Source organism: Nyctibius grandis, chromosome Z, assembly GCF_013368605.1.
Source record: "Nyctibius grandis isolate bNycGra1 chromosome Z, bNycGra1.pri, whole genome shotgun sequence".
Lineage (NCBI taxonomy): Eukaryota > Metazoa > Chordata > Aves > Nyctibiiformes > Nyctibiidae > Nyctibius > Nyctibius grandis.
In genome coordinates this window covers 91406802-91421571 of record NC_090695.1, presented here as the reverse complement: position 1 = coordinate 91421571, position 14770 = coordinate 91406802, and the positions used below count along the sequence as shown (strand labels likewise).

The window sequence follows — 14770 nt, the reverse complement described above, 5'->3', positions numbered from 1 at the left end:
TCAGACAAACAACATTTTCCTGACCTGTTTGCTGTGGACAGTATAGATTGAGAGCTGGCTGGGGTAGATCCTCTTCATTCAGTTCATTCGGCTTTCAGAACATGTGTTTCCCAAACGAGGCTCTGTAAAGATTAGCCTTTATCTGGAGACGTGAAACCTGGACACTCTGTCAAAAAGGATTTGGAGTGAAGCCCTTTCTACTTTATCATTTGCTTCTTTTGAAGTAATGAGAACAGAACATAGTACAAAACAGACCAGGCAGCACAATTCTTCCTCTGGAGTAACCTTTTTCTTGTAATCATTTACACCGTTGTTAACTGTGCAAAATTTGCACCTTAACCTAAAGCACTTTGTTATCTTCTCTTTTCCCCAACTTTAACCATTTAAGTAGATCATAAATTCATCAAGATGACGAGAAGTAGTTACAGAATATGTCTTTCTCCTTCCACTCAGAAAGAATTTGGGAATGTTACAGTGATAGTTTTTGAAGAGAGAATATCACATAACTGCTGATACCCACTACAGGACAAAGATTATTTTTATTAATTTCTCATTTATTTGTAATTATCGAAATGTTGTAGTTACACTTTATTTTTTTAAAGGAAGCTGTTTACACTAATTCCAGTAAAAAAGTTAAACCTTTGTAAGCTCCCGGATCTGTCCCTTTTCTCTCCCATTTCTCATTCTTAATTACTTGCACCTTCTCCCTTCTGAAAATTTGTAGGTCGATGGCAAAAGTGGTTCTAATACCACACATCCTCAAGCCGTATGAGTGTTATCTCCTTTTTTTCCGTAGCTTGTTTTTCCATATGTTCTCCTAGTGCTGTGGTCATCATGACCACATGCCAAGTGTGATGTGCTATGGCTGGTACAGATGATGGAAATTTTCTCTCCTCAGTTTCCAGATCATGTTATACTTTTCCCCACTCTTTGTTCCTTAGAGCCCTTCTCTGGATTTTCCCAGTTGCCGTCTTTGGCAGATCCTGAACAAACTCCACCTGAAAGGCAAAAATGCTCACTTTTAGCCAAATGCATTCTGATTAATCTCCTAGGTGTGAGGAAAGACATACTTTTGTTATGGCTGGGGTAAAAAGATGGGAAGCTGCACAGCTTGGGGCCGGGACAGTGAAATTCCTTACTGCACAGGCAGTACTTGCAGAGGCAAATACCACAATCCTGAAGAGATGAGTGTTTCAGCTGACAGGACAGGGAGTTGCTGGTGTCTTTCCTGGTTGTAAGGGATGGTTCTCAACCCCTCTGATGCCAGCAGCAATTTCCCCTTTGCTTTGGCTGACAGTCTGAACAAAGCTCAAGGGAGGAACTGGTAAGAGCTGAATGCCTTGCCCATTTGAGATGCTGTGAAAACCCTAGCATTCCATGAAAGGAAGACTGGACCCTGATAAAGGTAAGTTACATTACCATTTCCTCCCTTTGGGTCCTTTCTAGCACATACAGTGAACCCAAGGCTAGAGCTGCAACAGACCTTGTAATTTACTTTTACTTTATTTAACAATGGTTGGGAGTGTTCGTCAGAATGCAGTTGAAAGAAGCCAAGGCAAGACAAAAACTGTTAAATTTTTGATACAATTAGAAGACCTCTCTTTTTGTGGTGTACTTACCTTCCTCGGATACTTGTAAGGTGCCGTCACCTTCTTCACATGTTGCTGAAGCTCATAAGTTAATTTTTCTGGATCATGTGACACAAAAGCAGGAGCTAAAACAATGAAGGCTTTGACCACCTGTGCCACAAAAGTTAAGGGACTCCATTAACTTCCAGACGTGGGAACACAGGGATATATTTGTTGCCAAAACTGAGTATCAAAATTCAGAATGCCAAAATTTGAGTTTTTTCTTTAATTTCCCTTTCCATTGGCTGTTTATTACAGAATGCAATATTATGAAGGACATATTCTGCAGCATAGTATTTTTTTTTGCTGTTTTTCCTTTTTTTTTTCTTCTTAACTTCATACACTACTAAACTTTCAAAAAGTGTAGAACAGAAAAAAAGACAGCTGAAAAATATAAAAAGAAAAAATTAAACACTCTGGATATCATTGCCACTATGTGCTTAGTGACAAAAAGAGAAATAATCTGAATTCTATTTCTTAGACAAAGAGATGCCACAATAAGTCTGAAGAGCCAAACTTTTTTTCCACATCAAACCTTGCAAACAGGCAATAATTCTGAAATTTTAAGATCTGTCAAGGTATGGTTGTAAATTTTTTTTAACCCATTTTAATTTCAAAAATCTGCAACATATGTAATTCCAAGGAAGCCTAATACATATAGGCAACTTGATGCTTAGAATAAAGTGCATTTCTTCCTAGATCTTTTTTCTTTTTATTTTTACCTCCCCTCGAATTGGATCAGGACTGCTGACAACAGCTGACTCTGAGACTGCAGGGTGTTGTATTAATGCACTTTCGACTTCAAATGGGCCAATACGATACCTAGGAGAAAATGCAGATGTTACAGCCATAGAAAGCTAGCCATTCAATTGGTCTTTCCAGATTGAATTTTAACAGGCAAATGAGCAAATCTAAAAGCAACTGACTTACCCAGAAGAATTAATTATATCGTCAGCTCTTCCAACAAACCAGACATATCCTTGTTTGTCCATAATCCCTCTGTCTCCAGTGACATAAAAATTTCCACACACAGAGGCAGCAGTTTTCTCTGGATTATCCTGACAACAATCAAACATTTCAAAAAATGTATCCGATTGTTAGCGAAACGTAATTTCACTAATGTAAATGTAAATTGCATTTATTTTGCAGTGGTGCTAAAAATGATCAAGACAATTTTCAAGTTGTTCTCAAAATGAGTATGTTTAATACTATTTTATGTCTTCAATTAAAAAAACAGAGCTACATTTATTAGCAGATTTGTGGTGGAAATATGTGAGAGGTGTAAAAGACCATTTGTGTATATACAGATTCATGTTCTAGGGGAAAAAAGGCCGTGCTCTATTAAAACGCCCATCCATCACAGCAAATTACTAAAATGCATAACTCACTCTCTTCAGAGAAACGACATTGCAGGGGGTTGCCACAATAACCTCCTGTCAGTGGAAACTTTTTACCCCTAACATTCAAGACCAAAACACAAATGAGGTGACCTATAGGAAAAGCTCCATTATCTACATTGATCTGTTGGGTCTAGATTACACAGGAAAAACACCTTGACAACAGAAGACATAATGAAAAATTGAAGTAATAGTACTGAACCAAAAGTTTTTTATCACATAGTGAGCAATTACTTTGTGCAAGTTGTTGTTTGAGGATGCTACAAATATCCAAATATTTAGGGGTTCAGAAGAGGATTAAACACATAGATAGGTTCCACAAAGCTTATCCAACATGACAGTTCAAATGCAGCGGGAAATATGTTTGCCTGATTCTACTGTTTTCTCAAGTATGTACTACAACTCAGCACCACCACAGACTGAATAGTAGCTTAGATGGACCTTTGACCTGAACGAAAATGGCCATTCTTCTGACACCTCTTTTTAAGCCTGTTCTGCTTTCAGTGGGTAGAGCATTCCTATTCAAATAGTAATGTTAGAGTACGTATGCCACTACCACAAAGCCATATTATCATCTACACTTGACGGTTTTGTGCTGTAGCTTATCTATGTGCTGTTGATCTTATGCACATTGTCTGTGTGACAGGCAACTATACAAAGGCTTTCTCTGACACCAGAGACACATCCATACTGGAATGCGTAACTTTTAAAGATTTAGAAGATCAACCTGTGGGTACCTCTGACAGTGGTATGAGGGAGTAAGATACTTGTGCTCTTTGAAAAGTCTCCCTGAGCTTCCAACATATTAAAGTAGCCTTTATGGGCTTCCTTCATTAATCCGTAACCAAGGATAGGAGTGGAATGGAAGGGAAAGAAGTGATGCACTGAACATGAAGCTGATGACAACTGCCAGATACAGGTCTGGAACCAGGCATCCCCTGGTTCATGTTGCATCTTGAAATTATACTCTGCCAGTTAGTCTGTTCCTGGAATAGCAGAACAATGTACTGATCAGGCTCAAAGCCCGCAAGCAACCTAGTGAGACCTTGTGAAGATCCTGGATGAAATTCTGCTACCTGAGTTGCCAACAGAACTTTGCCCTGGGTCTCTCTTGAGCTTCTCAGCAGGAACAGACAGACCAACTCAGACTTACCACGTACTCAGAGAACAGACAGAATGGTCGCGTCGGTTGAACTCGGACAGCAATGTTGCCTTCTTCTCCTGCAGGCAGAATAGCCCCATGGTCATCTATGACCTGCAGAAAGGACATACCGCTATTGCTTTGATTAGCTCAGTGAAATATCTGTTATAGCACAGTGCAGGACAGAGAAGGAACACAGACAGTATTCCCTTCCTCTTGTACCCACAACTGCAGTTGAGCTCAAATGTGGCAGATTAACATACCTGCACATCGTAAGGGGGAACAGCTTTTCCCAGAGAGCCAGGTTTAATTTCCATTCCTTTCATATTGGCACATATTGTCACCTGCATAATAGATTTTTAATTTTTTTAAATTTCTGCAACATCTTGCAGACTTTATTATTGTTTGCATTAGGCATGACACCTCTTCATGACTTTGTCGTGACAAGGGCTGAATCAGGACTAAAGCACTGTGGTTCTCCAGCACATCAAAGAGGGGTTGAGAGGCATTTAAAGTCAGCCCTGTGGAATGAGGTTGCTTGTGCTCAGTTTGTGAGCTTCTGTGCAGAAGAACTCACTGAGTCAGTGAGTTCTTCTGCAAACACTTGAAGTTGCAAGACAGCAGATGTGAAATTATTACAGATCTTATTTCAATAATGGGCAATTAATTTGGGACCATATCAAGGGTAAGAGGAGAGAATGCCTGAAATCTGACTCTTAATGGCTTCATTAACATTCACTTACAGGGAAGTCTGGGATGTGAACTGATTTAATATTTTTTATTAAAATCTTGGACAGGCAAAATTGATACCCAGAGCAAATTATTTTTTTTTTTATTTTTGCCTTTTAAGTAAAGATGATGAATGGATCTACTACAAGTTATTTGATCTGAGGTAATATCTGGCATGGTTTTTGTGGGGGAGTTGAACTCTGTAGTCATGGTATTTCCTATAAACATTAAAATATACAGCTAGTTGATTTTGGAACTATATGATCATAATTATATATAGTCTCTTTTTAAAAAAGTTCATTTAAATAATTCTCACCTTTTCCATTGATTTATCAAGCACACTGTGCCTCTAGTATTATTACCTCTGAAATGGCACACTGCAAGAATTAATGCAAACGTACTGTTTCAGTCTGGCCATAACCTTCATAGATATCCAGCCCTGTCTGGATTTTCCACTTCGCCATCACTTCAGGATTGAGAGGTTCCCCACCAGATAAACAGTGTTTCAGACTTGTGAACTTGTAGCTTGAGAGGAATAGCAAATGAAATGATTTTCTTAACTTCTGAAAACAGCAGTGAATGGTCTTAACTGAGCAGCCTCCCTCAACTTTCAAAGTAAGTACACCTAAAACTTCACAAGCTACTTTGGAAATGACAATAGTCATCCTGTTACACAGTCCTGGCTTGGACTCCTAGATTGCTCGAGTTACCATTGAGGATAATGTGGTTTATCTCTGTGTCACTGGAAGTAGATTTTATTTTTTTCTGGAAAAAGAGTGAGCAAAGGTATTTTCTTGGAAAAGCTGAAAAGAAAGGAGAAGTCTGAACAAGCACATCAGCTGTTCGTGGAAAGCTGAGCTATGTGCAGACACCCAAGATCAAATAAGACATTGAGAGTTTTGTAGAGCAAAAGGAAGGCTGAATAGGAACACAGAGCATGAGCTCTCTGCTAAACCAGGGTTGGCTTTTGTCAGGATGAAGGACCTATGTGAGAAGAATAAGTACCTCATCAAATGTGTGAAAACCCCTTACAAATCACACTGACTACTCATAAACTGAGTATTTTACAATGTAACAAACTGGTGGGAACAGCTGCCAAGTAACTCTCAGCATGTGAAAGTCCTCTAACTGCTCACTTCATTCTCAAGTATATGGGAACAACTCCACTGCACTCCAGTCATTACCTGATTCAGTGCTGCCTGAAACCTTGACTTAAATTTAACTGTGAACTGTAAGTTCAGAGGAAGTGGCAACTTAAAAAACTCTTGTTTCCTCTGTGCTGTCTTTTCAAAGACCCATTCCTGAAGCCTGAATGGCCTAAGGTGTGACTAGTTACTCTCATATTTCAGAACATAGCTTTCTTTTCTGAGAGCAAATTTTGCTAATTAGTTTTCCCTTAATTGAAAAAATTTAAGCAACATAAGGAACTAAACAGCCAGAGCTGTCACAGCATTACATCCCAGCCTCTCTCTGCTACCCTGCAACAGACAGATGTGCAGTACCTGCTCAAATCATGTTGAACCAGCATGCAGTAGGCAGTGGGAGCAGTGCAAAAGGCAGTGATGGGGTATCTTGAGAGAGTCTAGAAAAATAGAAAGTTATTTCGTTGAAAAGAAAATGTAATGGTGGGTCTGACCTTGTAAATATGCAGGTGATTAACACACTTATGTGTTCAAATGTCTGCAAAATGAAAACCATAAAAATGCAACATACAGTCATCACAGAGAACAACTATGGATTAGTGACTATGAATCTTGACTGCAGAGTGGCTGTACCAGTCAGTCCCACTGCAGTAGAAAATATAGTACTTTCTGTCCAACCAAAATCACTCATGTAAATGAATGACCACTGAGAGGAGTAGTTCCAATTAAGATTGTTTTCAGCTTCCCAAGGTGACTGTGTCCCAGGCTCAAGACTAAGTGACAATAGTGAATTAGACCAAAGCTTTTCCAATTTTATTCTTGGAAAGTCTGGGTCTCCTCTCCACAGAAGAGGCCAGTGTTGAGGAGAACAGGCCAGCTGACTGGTTATGTGAAATGGCAGAGAGGAGGAATAGGCACTCAGGCAGCTCAGTGAAAATTCAGCGTAATAGGGCCCTGATTCATGTCTATGCCATACTCTGATTACTGGCCCATGCTCACCCTGAGCCCAAAGTAGCTGGAAGTCCATACCTAAATTGAGCTTTAGGCTAAGCATGGGACAAGACAGCAGTGATCTTGAGTTCTTTTTATCCTGCATCTTTCACCACATCTTCCCTACACTGTAGCCATGTCACATGGCCTAACCAGGAGGGAAAACACTTGTTCCTCTGGCCTACTGGGCACCAAAGGGAGGGATGATTGCTTGGGATGTGGGAAGTAGTATGCCTGCTGCTACAGAGCAGTGGGTACCCATGCACTGGTGCCCAGCTTGTTTGCTTCATTTATGCAAAATGGAAATAAAACTCACAGTATAAAACATTGCACTTACCTCTGCAATAACTGCTGGTTTAAACTGTGGCATATTGTGTACAAAGACACATGATCCACAGATCCATGGTGCAAAAACACTGCTCCAAGCTGATTTTACCCAGCCAGTATCAGAGGTATTCCACATTATATCTGAAGGAGTCAACCTCATCCAGTTCCTGATGATAAAACAGAGATGAAGAAAATGCCTTATAGAGTGTGAGAGACTCAGGCATAGGTCACAGCATAACTAAAGGAAAGGGCAGGAGGCTTCCATTAGAATATGCGGTGTCAGCAAGTGGGGCTCTTTAGAAAGTTTGTAAGAGTTGAAGAGAATCTTAAACACTCTCTCGTTTCCCTTCATTTCTTCCTGTTCAACACTTCCAGCATTTGCTTTTCTCCTGAGCAGTACAAAACATCCTTGGCTTGAGTTGCAGAATCTGGATCTAGATCAAAAACCAAACAGATCATTCGGAGCAGGCTTTCCCCACCTTGTGCATTAGAGACATCAGCTAAATCACATCTTATTTCCCTAGGAAACTAACCAAATTACTTCTGTGGACTCTATACCACCAACTTCCAACTCAGAGTGCCTTGGGAAATGTGTCCTTTGATTTTCATTAAATTTCTCACTCCTTGGGAAGCGTAAATAAAACATGTTCAATGAAAGCAAATCTGTATCAAGCCACAGATTCAAACTGAACTGTAACTTTTAAGGTATAATGTGATGGTCCAAGGTTGCTTTGGTTCTCAAGGAAGGTTTACATAATATTAAAGCACTCAACTTTATCTGGTTTTGCTGTGAGGACGCTATCCTTACTGCTACTCCGCAGTCAGCCCTCTGAGTGACAGAACACTGTGTTTGATGATCTCAGCCGAGTCTTCAAGAAGCTTTGAATAACGAGGGTTTCACCGTGAGAGGGGGAAGGTGAGGAAAAAGCAAGTTCCTACACTCATGAAATGCCTACATTTACTGGAGTTTTTACGGTCACATTTTCAATTTAATTGTGATCATGTCACTTAATCAGGACACTGGGAGCAACTGCAAGGTATACCTGCCACTGGTTGCAAATCCAATGCCATAACTGCTGTGGGAGTGCACCACCATTTTTGGAGAGCCTGTACTTCCACTAGTAAAATAGATCAGCATTGGGTCTTGACTCCTCGTCTTGATGCATTTATGGTCAGCAGATGTCACCCTTCAGAAGAAATAGTATATGACAGTTACTATGTGTAGCTTCTCACAAAGGAAGCAGTACTTTTTAAGGTTTAGGTGATAAACAGGAAAAATGGCCCAAAACTGTATGACCTCACTAAATAAATAGTTGTATCAGATACCACAGGTAAGAGTTAGAAAGCATGTTTTGCTAGTCACAAGTGTGCTCTGTATGCCATAACTTTCAAGATGTGAGCACCTACAGTATATTCCAGTGACTGTGTCTACAACTATTCGGCAAGGGCACTCAAGGTGCTTGTTACGGAACAGCAGGTAGATGCAAAACCAACTTCCGCTTCAACACACTGTCTCTCAATCTGAAGTCAATGGGGGCCATATTCAGGCTATTATGCCAGGTAAGGTGGTCTTAGACACATATTATACCATTTATGTTCAAGAGATTGATGAACAATTCAGATAGTCCGTGCTACCAAGATAGTCAAGGGAATAAATAACTCATACCATGTAGGCTGAGCACCAAGAGCTGGAAATGGGTATCTTCTCATTGAATTTAAGAGGCATTAGCCTAGGTTCTAGAAGACAAGCACGAAGCAACTGCAAGATTAGTACCTCTGTGTGCTTGTCTTGCAATCAAAGCAGAAGCACAGAGAGCTTTTAAAAGCTAGCAGGCTGCTGAGTAAGGAGAAACTGAAAGACCTGAATACAGCTCCCAAAAAGCATGCTGGAGGGATTTTTACTTAATGCAGTGATTACAGCAAGTTGTCAAAGGGATGCAAAAATGTAACTCATTTGTATTTTGGATATTAATCCCCAAACTTATCAATGTCACCTGACTGATACAGCTTCCTTCACCTCACAGGGATGATGGTAAAACAGCTGCATGCTCACGCAAAGAGTTCTTTGAGGTTCAGCCACCCATCTCTGCTCCCTTTGGCTACAATTAGTTTGCTTTTCAGAAACTGGCAGTCAGGCATGACAGATTCCACTGCAGGTGCCAGTGTATCATTGGTAATGATGCACTTGGCCTTCGAAGCCTGGAGTCGATAAAATATGTCTTTGGCTGTTAATTGGGATGTTCCTGGAATGAAGACAATTCCTGGAAAAAAGCAACAAGCAATTTAGAAAATCGACCATTTCTCTTTATTATGTGCACAGGACATGACCCCAGCCATAGAAAAGCTGAGCTACTTGCCAAAACTTGTTTTTTGAGAAACAGCAGTCAAGTATAACTCATGTTTGAAGGCAGGGCTTGGGTGAATTTGTGGCTTAGAAATGACCTGGGATCATCTGGCTCTGAAAGACCTCTAAACCCTACAACACTGATGTTGAATTTTGTGTCATCCACATTAAAGGTATCTAGATCATGAGTAAGATCTAGATGTAAAGTGGCTTTGAGCACTTCCTTCATGATTCGTAACTCAGGAAGGAAGTGTTGAGATTCTCATCCCCTTGAGTATATGAATAAGGCCAGCACTTGGATTATATTTACATCTAGGATAACGCCATTATTCATTTCAATAAGGAATTAATACCTCTGATATGGGATAAATAGATTGAAGTCAGGTAGCTTACATACGTTGCTCATTCAACATATCCCTCAAGCCTGGATTAATTTTGTACTGTGAACAAACGTAAGTTTGGATACTGAGTACAGTGTGACTGAAATCACAGTTTTGGGGTGGGGTGGGGGGGAAGGGGAATCAATTTAGTGCATTTCTATACTTCCTTTTCCAAAGGATTTCAATAGACTTGACCTACAGATCGATTTCCATCTTCTTGCACCTTCAGAGGTGTCTACCAAATTTTACAATTGGGAAACTGAAGCACTGAGATACTGAATGATATTCCAATGTCATAGTCCAGAAAATCCTGGATATGATAGAATTGGATTCCCTGAGTCTTAGCCCCATTTACAACCTGCAAGAATCACAGAGCTTCAAAGTGGGACAAAAATACTTGATCATGTCCCTGTTGACGCTGAATTGTTCTGTCATGGATGTTTAGCAGTCTGAAATGCAATGGGTTAAATTCTTCCTAAGAATTTGCAAAACTCTAACAGCAGAGCAAAAAAATATGGTATTGAATTATTAACCAGTCTAGTCACATAACTCCTGCATTCAAACTGTCCACATTGATAATGTTTCTGGTCAAATCTGGCCTTATATTGTAACCATTGAACCTTCACTGGCATGAACTGAGGATGCCGTTTAACTGGACCATGTCTGTTCAGCACCTAGCACAATGTCGCTTTGGTTCCTGTGTGGGGGCTGCCAGTTCTTCTATGTAAAAGCTGATTTATACAGGGCACAGCAGCATATTCCTGTTTACATTTTTTTTCAAATTAATTTAGCATATTTTTCATATCTTCTATTTATTTTCTTTCTGCATCCAAGAGATCAGTAAGGTTACTCACCTGTTCGCATACAGGCTACATTCAGTAGCCACCATTCAGGAATACGAGGCAGAACTGCTATAACTCTGTCTCCTCTCTGCAAACCACATGCCTCAGAAAGTATATTAGCTGCTTTCCTAGACAGAAATCCCAGCTCTTCAAAGCTCCACTTCACCTCCTCTCCCTCATCATTTATCCACCAAAAAGCTGGATTTGCTGGTCGACTTCCATCCTAAAACGCAACAGAAGATATTAAAATAAGAAGACAATCCTTAAAAGGTTTAATTTAAATCTAAAATAACTCCAGACTAAGCAAATAATCCCTGGCAACTAGTCTCTTAAAGTGATACTTATATTTCTGACAAAGAAAATAAAACAGTGCATTCTACTCTGCAGCTAGTATTACCCAGTATTCATCAGGAAAATTGATTTGTATCATCTGAGATTTGTTCCAATGTCTATGAAGTAAAAGAAAAATACTACCTTTTCCAGCCGTGACCACTCATCTAAGACATCACTTGCAAAGTTGAAATATTCTGGCAGTTCCTTTTTACACTGGTTTATAGAGTCATAATACGAAATAATCTGAGATGTAAGAAGCCCGTTGCATCCATGGAATAATCTGCAAGGTGACCTGAGAATCTGCAAACACTGAGGAATCCATGATTTAATAAATGCTCTCATGATAAATGATGTTTTATCAGACAGTGGGGAAAAAATCAGATGCACACGTACAGGAATCAGTCATCTGAAATGAAAGAAAATACATTTGAAAACAGACATGTATTAGATGCTGTCTAGTTTGTGATATTGGATAAATTAATGCAAACTAGCTTGAATAAATAGGTTGTTTGTGTGCCTGTTTTTCCCCATTATTTTATGTGATATTTAAAGTAAGTTTTTCTCCTTTTCTGGCAAAGAGATTGTGCACTGTTTTTTCATTATAATCTTTGTCCTCTACTTTGTCAGCTATTAAATGAATCTCATATCTTCTCTCTAAACTTCTACTTGCCAGTCCTTTTCTAAATATTTATCTCTTGTTTCCTGTAAATTTTATATTTCACTTTGCCTGCTTATAGAAATAAAATGTCACTAATTAGAAAGTGTTTTGAAGACACTTTATTTATCCCCTTGATTTAAAACAATCTCTGTAATTATGCTATGCCTTAAATATACACTAGATGGCGATACACATTGAATTTACGTACCAATAAAACTGATGAATCTCTGATTTATTTCCTTCTGAGTTCTGTTTTCACTAGGGGCATGGAATAAACACAAAATAAACACTAGGCAAGCAAAAGTGAAATTCAAAGACTTCCATCTGCTTTGCACTTCAGCTGAAGTGTGCAACTTTGAAAAAAGATAGATGTTGTAAAATAAACTTGCAAAGAAAATTCCAGCACTTCCAGTTTCTCCTAGTCTTTCCTACACAACATACAGGTAGATGCGGAAGAGACAGAATGGATGATGCTGCAGTTATTTAATGCCCAGCCTCGGAAGTCAAGAAAACTGGATTTTTACTCATAGATGCAGAATGTGATAAACTTGTTTTGAGTGTAATCAAGTCCTTAAGAATCTACCCACCACATTAAATCTAAGAGAATTTTTCCCTCAGTTCAGTGGAGCCAGCTTTGCTTTCAAATCTTTCTGTGCCACAACCTTCTCCTTCTTTAATAGCCAACAGTACGTACCTAACTCACAGGGATACTACACAGTTACTTTCACCTTTGCGTTATGTATTGCAAGTGTAGATGTAGCGACAGCTTAAAGTGTTCAGTGTCAATAAATAACAGCAACTGATATCACGCTAAAATCACTGTATTTGTGAGGCAAAGCAGAGAAATGCAAACAGAAGGTGCTCACATATGAGGCATGTGTCAATGGCTCTCGACCACACAACAATTTCCAGGGTGTTGAGTAGTAATAAAGCAGAATGCCCAAGAATAGTATTTATCCTGCATCCAACGTTTCCTGCTGACTGGCCTGTGACTTCTGCAGAAGGCAGATTTTCCATAGCTCTCAAACTGCAAAGCACAAAATGAAAGAGCCAGAACTAGTTAGCACTGATGAAGAAATGTGCAGAAATGTGACCTAATCTTCTGCATGTCTAAGAGAAAACATAGTACTCCATCAGTTTCTCTTTTCTGTTCAGTTCCACTAAATCCCACTCCATTCCTCATTGCAAATCTGTCCTGTCAGGACTGACTGCTGTATGATCCTCTTCTTACTGCAGTTTCTTTCCAGGACACAGAGGTTAGAAGCCTGTTACAAAATGGTGCCTATTCCCTGGCAGGAGGTTTCCAGGAGGGATCTGAGCTGACTGCTATTTGTTTCAGTGGCAGACAGGGGAAAAACAGCTCTGTAAGCAAATGGTTTTGTCATCCTACCTGTGCTCTGGGAGCCTTAGGCTGTGTTCTGAGCTCACAACACAGCCTGTTCAGATCAAACAGGCCTTGTTAGTTTTTCCCTGTTCTTTGGAAAGATGCTTTTTAACCCTCCTAGGATGTTACTTGAAAGACATCTTTGGAAAAGAGCCTGTTATGAAGAGAAAAAGACCACAAAGTCAAACAGGAGACTCTTATCTTTCTGCCTTTTTTTTTTCTTTAGTACCGATTTGCTGCATCTGTATTTACATGTGATCTTATCTTGCAAGCAGCCTGAATACACAGCTCCCTCTGATTTCATTAGGCGCCCTGTACAAGTGGTAATAGAACATGTCTCAAGGTGCATTACAACCCAAAGCCTTTGAGATTGATAGGAAAGAGTTCACTTGACACTCACACCAGGCATGAAAACAACCTAAATTGAAGCAATCTGCCACCCAAGATCCTTCACCCCCATGAAAACGGAGGCTACCACATCAACCACCATCACGAACACTCCTTCCTTTTAGCAGTACCCTCCTGATACCAGATTTTTCATCCTTTAGTCTAAGGGCATGAAGGAGGGAGGTAGCACTTACTGCTCCTCAAGAGGAAGAAAGAGTCATTATTGGAGGCAATTTCTTTAACTATTCAGTTTGGATCTACTAATTTGAACCCATCTGTCCTCAAGTCAACTCTGTCCTTGCCTGTGCCAATGAAACAACCACCAGAACACCTGGTCCCCTCTAGAGAGGCCAAAAGCTTTGAGTGTACAGTTCACAAATTTCAGCACAGTTTAAGGGTCAAAGACGTTTCTGCTACAACTACAGACTGGCAGATATTTACAGAAATAACCATTTCTTAGTAAATGGCGCCTTCTTAATCTTTTTGTAAGGTATTTCAGAACATATTCTGAAAAGACTAGCTAAGGAGGCCTCATACTTCACAGTTGATAGCTATCCTAAGGATGAAGTAGTACATTTGGTACCTTCAGTTTACAGTACAGGTCTTAGCTACATGAAATTGTGCTACCACTGAAAATCAATAGCAAAATATTCTGGTTTAACCCACAAAGTAGTATCTTACTTGAGCTACAACTTGGCACTTAAGCAGAGATGGGAGCCTCACAGACAAGGCAATGAAGAAATACAGACATTAAAATTACATATGCAAAGCAGTAAGAGTTTTTTTCCCTGACTTCAGCACGCTCTGAATCAGATACATAATAAGAAGCTCTGTACGTGCAACAGACAACCAAATATTAAGCAGAGGAGCAGCCCTCAAATACCTTCCCAGGTACCTCACTTACAGTTTTGTGCAGCTCTGTGTTGGGTAACGGTGACAAGAGCAGGTTGTCTAATTAGAGAAGTGCACTATGAATCGACTGGTACTTCCGCAGGCAAGTGTTTCCTCCTGTGCTCTCTCACCCTCTCCCCAGGGTTCTGATTATTTACAGAAACAGTAAACTCACCTTCCCTACAGGTACTTTTTTC

The 14770-nt window shown here is 39.8% G+C and overlaps 1 protein-coding gene across 2 annotated transcripts in view; it reads right to left on the bottom strand.

Annotated features, from left to right (window-relative positions):
* Positions 1-585: 585 nt before the first annotated feature.
* The window catches only part of LOC137675944 (acyl-coenzyme A synthetase ACSM4, mitochondrial-like), a 74974-nt gene continuing 60789 nt past the window's right edge, over positions 586-14770 (bottom strand). For both annotated transcript variants that reach the window (XM_068422294.1, XM_068422296.1), the window contains 13 exons: positions 11395-11659; positions 10933-11143; positions 9408-9615; positions 8398-8541; positions 7365-7521; positions 6398-6477; positions 5297-5420; positions 4430-4510; positions 4179-4280; positions 2559-2686; positions 2351-2450; positions 1620-1739; positions 586-998 (listed from right to left, as the gene is read on the bottom strand). In XM_068422294.1, coding sequence (XP_068278395.1) covers positions 912-998; positions 1620-1739; positions 2351-2450; positions 2559-2686; positions 4179-4280; positions 4430-4510; positions 5297-5420; positions 6398-6477; positions 7365-7521; positions 8398-8541; positions 9408-9615; positions 10933-11143; positions 11395-11595 — 1743 coding nt within the window. In that variant the 5' untranslated portion in view covers positions 11596-11659 and the 3' untranslated portion in view covers positions 586-911. The remainder of the gene's footprint in view (positions 999-1619; positions 1740-2350; positions 2451-2558; positions 2687-4178; positions 4281-4429; positions 4511-5296; positions 5421-6397; positions 6478-7364; positions 7522-8397; positions 8542-9407; positions 9616-10932; positions 11144-11394; positions 11660-14770) is intronic.